The following is an 8,466-nucleotide window of genomic DNA, read 5'->3' as shown; positions in this document are numbered from 1 at the left end:
TAATGGCAATAGATACATTAGATTAATTTTTAAATGTTTATGAATCAAAAGGGGGTATTCAGGAATAATAGTTGTACAGCATAATACTATGTGCTATATAGCAAATGAAACTTTTATTCTGAGTAATATTTGAGAAGCTTGTTAATGTGCAGGCTCTGGAGTTAAATATCTGTTCTTGGTGATTGATAGTATACTTCCTAACACATCCTGATTGAAAATGTATTTATTACTTCACGATAAGCTCAGTTAAGTAGCCTTCAGCAGTAAACTAGGCCTCTTTCAAGTTGCTATGTACTTTGACCTATGTCACAAATCAACTTCATCAGAAAACAGAATGAAAACTTTTGGAAACAAGCCACATTTTATGGAGAAATAGTTCCAACACTCGCCTCTAAACAAACAGCAGAAACTACTGGTGTGCAATTCAGGAATGACTGAATCAAACAGATTTGATCACAGTAACCTTCCAACCATCATAAAGTTTACTTTGTTTTGCTTGCCCAACAGTAGAGCACAGATAACAAGTTCAGGTTTTTTGTAATAATCAAAAATTTATTGAGAATTTGTACAGAAAAAAATAACCATATACAGAGGTAAGCACTGCTCAGGGAAGAGGCATTTTACAGTCAACGGTGTTTTATAGTCAAAACTGAACTGTGTAATGTTAGATAAGTTCAGTGTCTAAGAGATAAAAGATTTGTTTTCCCTGTTCAGATCAGTCTTTGTGAAATTGTCCCTTTATGAGTCTCCAACCTACAACAGAAAAAAAAAGAGCATTTTAATGTTCTTCTAAAGAAAGAAGTACATAAGGCTATGATGACATGTTGATAGTGTTCATGCATAGTTACACTAGTTGGAAATTAAAAATGCAGCATTTAAAACACATGAAGGCAAGGAATTATTTCTGATCATGAGACTATCCATTTATCTATCTGTCAAAAGAAACAGTAAGGTGGAAGGTATATTAAAATCAAAGTACAAATATTTCTATGACAAAATGGTAAACAAAGTCAACTTCTCTAAGATACAGTGGGCTTAACACTTCAGCTGTCCATGCTCAGCATTTGAAATGATAACGATGTTCTGTTGTCATTTTAAATATCTCCTCGGTCCTGTGGTCGAACCTGTTTGGCGCTGCCTAAGTTGTGCTGCTGTCCATCTACTGACAGTCTGTTGAATGGGATGATTTTCATTGCAGTTTTCTTCATGGAGTACCACCGGTCACGCCAGGTTGCCCAGATAATGCCATTGTCATATCCAGATGGACCAGCATCTTTCGATGTGTACACACCATCTAAAAAACATCAGTTGGAGCAAAACAGTTAGTTGCTTTCTGAAGTAGTAAATGTGTCCATACATTTTTCTGGTACTACCACCTCCATGGCATCCCTGGGCATGCTAACAGGCCCTGTTCACTGCCCTTCTCCCCACTAGTTTGCTTCTCTCAGGACTAATTCTCCCACTTTGGGCTGGAGAGCAGACACAAGTTCCTACCGCTGGTGTTTTCAGTTATTGCAAAGAATGGACTACGGCAGCTTTGGAAAAAACAGATGGCAAAACATACTCAATGAAATCAACCCATTTTTCTTTGTCACTGAAACGTGGTGTCCTGGGTTATAGGTATTTAGAAGATACTTTACCTATATAATATTTGCCATTGAGGTGGCCAGCATGACATCTATTCATCCACCATCCAGATCCATCTTGCTCAGCACAGTTGCCAGCAAAGTTATCATTGTCATTATCATAGGTACTGAACCGCATGCCATTATGATAGGTAAATGATTTGTCACTTGGATCATCTCCAAAATTAAAGCCATCAAAGGCATCCCCGGCTTCACCACCGATAAAGTAGGCGTAAGTCAGTCGATACTTGTCTTCTTCACTTCCCACTTTGAATACAGCATAGTCAGCAGTGCTGTTAACAAAGGATAATGGTGAATATGAGCATGCTGCATTCCCAGTACATGCATGAATGAAGAATACATAGGTGTTAGCACTGCAGAAAAGGCATTTATGGCATCCTAGCATTTGAAAAGTAATTGTTTTGCATGATTGTATGCCTCAGTTCAGTGACATACATCCAACCAACTTTTGTGCTCCAGCATCAGACATGTTTTCTGACTACTAGTCTTCAGTGATGTATGAAAGATCTACGTTATATGAATATACATATATGTATCTCCTGGGTTCATAATGCTTAGGCTGACTTAGGTCATGAGGAAATTCTTGGTAGGAGGAAGGAGTGGATGTCTCAAGAAATAGCAAGAATAGTAAGCCCTCCTGGAGAATGGGATTAGAATAGAACAGAACAGAATAGTTCAGTTGGAAGGGACCTACAATGATCATCTAGTCCATAAGATGCATAAGATGTGAAGAAACTTGAAGAGAAGAAACAGATTCCTTCTGCCAAATAAACTAGGGCTGCCAGCATGTTCGCCTTCAGACATGCATGTGTGCCTGGCAGCAAGTCACACACGGTGCTGATACAGCATCCTATGCATGTTAGCAGGTCTAAGGGCCCATCATTTTTTCAGAGAGCTGTACAAACTGACACAGCAGTGGGAGCAGTAGGTTTTAAGCTGTCATTTTCAGAAGCATCATGAGCAAGTACCCTTTTTTGCCACTCCAGTCCTCCAGTTCTATTCGTAAGGTGTATGGCAGAGTGGACTGCGTAGTTATTAGATGAATCTTTTCATTGCCCAGCCAGAACTCAGTGGTGTCATCTGGAGACAGATGTCCAAATCCTTCTTTGTACTGAACCCAATTTTTCTTGAAGTCCTCACTCCCGTCCAGTCTCTGGGGAAAAAAAAAAAACAAAAAACAACAAAACCCAAAAACCTCAACCAAAAGGTTATGTATCTTACGGCGGTAACTAAAAACAGTGTCGATGCAATAAGCTTGCTTATGGTAATAATATGTAAGTGGCATACCCTCTGTAATACTGTCCAGCCGTTGCCATATGAGTCAATCTCACAGTAGACTAGGAATGACTGCTTGGCTTTTTGAGGCTTGATAAAGTAAAGACCACTTTTTCTGGCACCTTTATTTGCAATGTCTTGACAATCTGAAGTAAAGATATTCAGAGGATCATTATTAATCTAGCTACAGTTCTATCCTCACATTTACTTGATTGTAACTTTCTTAGTGCAAGAAATAGAATTCATCTAAATGTCATTGTTGCAAAGTTAGCTATTTAATCCACATACTTTAATGTCATTGCCATAAAATCCTACTAAAGGTCACAGGACTCATGTAAGATGAGGAAGAATTTAGTCTCACAGAGAGCTTAAACAACTTAAATGTAAAGTACAGTCGTTGCATTAATTTCTACAGCAACAAAAATGGCATTTTTGGAGCTAATGGAATAATTAAATTTTTTTCAGGTGACTCAGTAGAAATGTGATAATGAATTACCTTCTGTTTGTCTTATGTCCATAGAAACTCTCCTGCTGTCCCTTGTGTTTAGCATACATTTTGGGATAATCATATTTTGGCCAAAAAGACCAAAGGAGCAAGCGAGACCTCCGTTCCATCTGAATGCCCTGTTTGCATCTACCTAGCACTTATATTGATCCAAGCACTGGTTTCATAACTTGCAATCTTCTATACCTTTGCAGAAATCTATGGCCTGTAAGATTACAAATAACTCATCGCTGTGATGCCAACTGGCGATACTTGTAACTGAATTAACCCTCCACCATACAAGAAGCATTTTGCGCACCTCTTCCAGTTATCTCCTGTATTTCAGCCGTGTCTCTGCATGGCTCCTGACAGTGTGACTCAAGCTGGGCAATCTTCTGTTTCAGCTGTGCGATCCTGTTGCTGTTCAATATATGTGTATCTGTCAACTGTCTGGAGAGAGAGATATAAAAATGGCTTGTTGTTTCAGCTGTTTCTGAATATTTAATACACATTTCCCTGCACACGTGCCTCACCTATGTAGCATGCTGCTACATACACACCTGTAAAAGGGGGGTGCCTCTATTAGCACTGATATTTAAAGCTGAGGAAACTAGCCAAAATGGGAAAGCACACACTTAATCTTATGCAAAACTTTAATCAGCAAAACTCAAACCAGTAATAAATGTATGAATATAACTCTATGGAAAGTTTTTCTTTGTTCTCCTGAAGTAAATGATAAATTATTCCTCTTTAATTATTGATGCATTTGTAAAACATAAATGCTGTAAATAAACTGCTGCAAGTGTCAGAATGCCTAAATTGTCTTCAATATCTTATAGAAGTGGAGATTTTCCTACATTCAGGTCAAAAACTTATCCTTAAGATTTAGAAAAGTTAATGGTGTTTTCAATTTTACTTTCAATGTCAATTTACAAAAGACTACCACTGAGTTTATAGTTACTTATGATTTATATCAATGTAACTGATTTTCATGGATATATGCAGCAAAATTAGCCAGAGTGAATGACTGCATAAATATTCCACACAGTCTGCATTACAGCGCAAACTCATATTAAGAAAATCTCCAAAGATCATGAAAAAAAATTTAGGAGTAGCTGGCACAGGAAAAGAAACATAAATAAAAATATTGCCATGCTTCCTGACATTCTTCTCTTGCACTTCTTGCACAATTAATGGCTTATGCAGATGAGCGGAGAATGCAATAGCAGATCCTCATGATCCTTCCGTGTCTTGCTAGGCAGCTACTAATGGCAGCGTGGGCACAATGGTCCACATGAGCACAAAAAACCTTTCCAAGGGAGCCTTAGCTGCACTTGATAAAGGAACAGAAAGAAAACGATTTGGATTGTCAAGTAATATAAAAGGTGGAAGATACCTACTGTATAGTACTTTCATGAGACAAAATAGTGTTTTCATATCTGATAATTTCTTCAATTATTTTCTTGGACTTTTTAGTAAAATCATCAACTGAATCTGTAAAACAGACAAAGGTACAAAATTATTGCAATTAAGCAAATTAAAAAAACCAAGAAAACTACATAAATTATATTTTTCAGTTCTGTAGTTATTTTTATATTCTCACTTGGTAGTGTCTGCTTCTCTGGAGGATAGAGGGTTTGGATGTGTTGAATCAAATGTTCCATGGTTCCTGTGGAGTTAGAAATTTGCCGCAAAATTCTCTCCATTTCCTGCAGTTCATTATCCATACTGAGATGGTATTTATTAAAGAAATCTGCAATGCCACAGGTCGTTGGGCAGTAGCTACCCTAAAGAGGAAAGAATAATAATTGGCAATGTTTCAGGAGCAAAAAAAGGAGAGCAGAATATTCGGGCAGGGGAACTTTCAGGCACCACTTATACAAACAATTGTGGATAAAAAAGGGAAGGCATTTGCCACTTTGTCTGCAGTGTTTGAATTTACAGAGGCAGTTTAGTTTCACGCTGTGTGTACATACACACACATAGCAAGAAAACGGTGCATGCTGTTACTTGTAGCGTCTTCTGGATATATGCTTTTCTCAACGGTGCAGCCTCCCCTACATTTTTACCAAGAGTATACCTCTGTTAATAGATAATGGGTTTAAGCACAATGCATTTAATAAGTATTGAAAATAACAATGAAGATGAAATAAAGCTACGAGTGATAATGGTAGTCAATAATCAGCATAGGAAAGCCTCAGTTACACTCTTAAGATAAAAGAAAATTGTTCAGGTACTTACAAATCGTTCATCTAATATGCAGCAGTTTTCTCTGGTAGCAATGTACTGAAGAGAAGAAAGAAGATAATTTTCAGTGAATTTTCCCTGACAGCACTTTCTGCGCCGACGTGTTTTCTAACACTGTCTCCTGACTTACCGCCATGGTGGTAGAAAAGAGCAGGGAGAAGAGAGGCCCCAGGGGAGCCCAGCTGCGTAACCTCAGCACCATCATGTCTGTCCCACCAGGCGCTGCCGACTGCTCGGTGCAAGTCGTGCAGTCAGCAGCCGAAAATGCTCAACCCAGCACAGGGTGTCAGTGGTTTAAGGGAGCAGGCTGAAGCTGGGGGCGGGCACTGGGAGGTGGCGGGAAGAGGTGGGGTAGAGATTTGAGGTGGATTCCCAGAATTTGCACATATCTCTTACTCCTCCCATTTTCAGAACCTGCTTCCCACTTATTAACTTGATCTCTGCACCAGCCAGGAGGTCTCAGGGGAGATGGGAAGGTGAGACAAGGCATGGAGACACTACTTCCAGTAACACGAGTGTTAAGGAAACTCACACATGGTTTTGGAATGGGGGGCTAGCAGAAGTTTCACTCAAACAGCTCAAGGAAAAGCCACAGTAGCTATCTGAGTTGTGTAACAACTACCAGTAGCCTAACAATAAATACTCTTTTGTGGTTATGTAGCACTTTCCCACCACAGATCTCAGTGTGCTTTGCAAAGAGAATCAACCTCATTCTTCCTCTTCTGCACATGACAATACTGAGGCAGAGAAAGGTATGAAGTCATGTCAGGCAGTGGCATATCTGGAAAAGAAGCCTGTGGTATTTCTCACAGGCACTGAAAGCATGATTCTTCCCTATCCTTGAACTCAAGGAGTCCATTTGAGCAACTCGGATCAAATCTTGCTTGCTGGGGAACTAATGTTGTCAGTATCTGCCTTATTCAATACACCTACAAGACTGGTGACAGGCTCCCTCTTCTGCTACAGGCCTTATTCCAGCCAACTTATTTTATGTATGTGCTTCGGCTTACTATCTGTATTAATAACATTAATAGCTTTCTACCCATGTGCTGCACCCGATCTTTAGGCTGTGGCTTCTCCAGAGAAAGCCTGCTGTTGTGTCTGTACAATATCCCGTGTGATGGGACAATGTTGAATGAGGCTTTTGACTTCAGCACGTTTGACCAAATGATGAAAAGAATGGTGGCACTGGGGCTCGCTGCTACATCTGTTGTTACTGGGGTCGGCTTTGTGATTTCAGGCAAATGACTTCACCTCTGTACAGCATGTTTCAGCTTTGCTTAATAGGTATTTAAAATCCATGGACAAAAGCACTCTATAGAAGCTAGATGTTATATTATTACAAAATTAGATATGATTATGCCCTGAAACATGGAAAGTTCCTGACCTGTATATCCTCTTTTCATCTGGTCACATCTGGTCAACCAGAAGGTTCCCATTATGTTCGAGGATCCAGCCATATATTGCCAGAAGGAAATCTGAGCATTTATGATGCTAAAAATCAAATTTGTGGGACATTTATGTGAAGCCAAAGCACTGTTCATGGGAGAGTCAGCTTTCTAGTATCTGTACTGATGACCAGTGAGTTAGCTACTAGGCTGCCAAAAGTCCTTTCCAAAGGATGACCGATGCTAGACGTTTACTGTTCCAAATATGGCATTAATTACCTTCAAGATTCATGTGCTGAACGTGCTTCTGTTGTCCTTACTGATACAAATAGTACATGGCTTCACCTTTTACATGGTTAGTTGTTTCCTAAAGAGTGAAAATAAAGTAAATAAAACTGGGTAAAAGTCTACCTGCTCTTGTGCTTTCTGTTGTTGCTTCATTAGTGCTGTTAACATGGACTAAGGAAACTACCAGTGGATCCCCTTGCCACTGCTGCTCACACATTGCTTGAGCTTGCTTTGCTGCTTCATTGGCTGCAGGTCATGACACAGGGTCCAGAGGATCCTGGAGGTACACTTTCAGTGGCTATGCAACATCAGGATTCCCTTAGATAGGATTATATAGCATGAGTAGGTTGCTGGCATGAACTACGTAAAATAACTGGCCCAGTTTCAACCACAGATGTATACTCAGGAGTGCAGATGGGCACGTAATGTTCATGACACGATAGGTGAACCACGTAACACAATCCAGGTATCCCTCATCCTTTAACAGAGTAAAGAACATACCTTTCCCTTTTATCACTAATGGGAGCACATACGGGTTTGAAACTCTTTCAGAGTTAACAGCGATAACACAAAATTACCACTGTATAGATTTACATTCATGAAGGAATTGATATTAAACATCACTTTGATGATTACCAAATATCTGTACACTGCATCTGTAAGTGTTGCCTAGTTGTATTTCTGATTGCAACCTCTTGTACTTCTTAGCAGAAGATGCAAATATTTAAAACTCACAGTTTTTTCATTTGCTTTACTGATTACACGGTCATGATTTAGCCTTGAATAATTAATCCTTTCATATCTCTGCTTCCTTCTCTTTTCTTATATGTTTTTACCTTGCATGACTCAGAAATAACTTATTCCTGCTTTTCATTAAGTTGAAAACAACACGTATTCTCAGTGGAATGGCTATGTAGTCATTTTCCTCCCTCAGGTAACATTGTCTTGGTTGGTCCTGGCTGCAAAATAGCTGACCCATTTACGAAACAAATGTGCTAGAGACCTAGTTGTACCCTGAAACGTGTCCAGCATAATTTAACTGTATTGATTTTCTGGCCAGTTTTTTCTTTCCAGTAAGTCTGTTTGTTTGCCAATTTGGTAACAAATGAGGAACAATTCATGGAGCACAGGCAGAAGG

The 8,466-nt window shown here is 39.3% G+C and overlaps 1 protein-coding gene across 2 annotated transcripts; it reads right to left on the bottom strand.

The window, feature by feature from the left end:
• Positions 1–537: 537 nt before the first annotated feature.
• On the bottom strand, positions 538–5,936 carry FGG (fibrinogen gamma chain). 2 transcript variants are annotated; one of them, XM_009474748.2, is made up of 10 exons: positions 5,783–5,936; positions 5,647–5,691; positions 5,009–5,192; positions 4,806–4,899; positions 3,725–3,855; positions 2,934–3,067; positions 2,615–2,799; positions 1,641–1,918; positions 1,125–1,294; positions 538–753 (listed from the first exon to the last, which is right to left on the bottom strand). In XM_009474748.2, the coding sequence occupies exons 1-10, from the start codon at positions 5,855–5,857 to the stop codon at positions 739–741; spliced, it is 1,311 nt and encodes a 436-aa protein (XP_009473023.2). In that variant the 5' UTR covers positions 5,858–5,936; the 3' UTR covers positions 538–738. The 2 variants fall into 2 exon arrangements, with proteins under 2 accessions (XP_009473023.2, XP_009473022.2); XM_009474747.2 differs by having other exon boundaries at positions 538–1,294.
• Positions 5,937–8,466: the final 2,530 nt, after the last annotated feature.

The sequence above is a fragment of the Nipponia nippon genome, unplaced genomic scaffold (assembly GCF_047370975.1).
Source record: "Nipponia nippon isolate SJK-2023a ecotype South Korea unplaced genomic scaffold, ASM4737097v1 scaffold_6, whole genome shotgun sequence".
Lineage (NCBI taxonomy): Eukaryota > Metazoa > Chordata > Aves > Pelecaniformes > Threskiornithidae > Nipponia > Nipponia nippon.
This window is presented reverse-complemented; position numbering and strand designations above follow the sequence as displayed.

Excerpts from the sequence above, each read along its gene's own strand:
- FGG (XM_009474747.2), bottom strand. The coding sequence starts at position 5,857 with ATGATGGTGCTGAGGTTACGCAGCTGGGCTCCCCTGGGGCCTCTCTTC. Across the intron at positions 3,856-4,805 it reads TCTCATGAAAGTACTATACA|ACAGTTGACAGATACACATA; the intron begins GTAGGTATCTTC and ends CTCTCTCTCCAG. Across the intron at positions 3,068-3,724 it reads ACAGGAGATAACTGGAAGAG|ATTGTCAAGACATTGCAAAT; the intron begins GTGCGCAAAATG and ends TCTTTACTTCAG.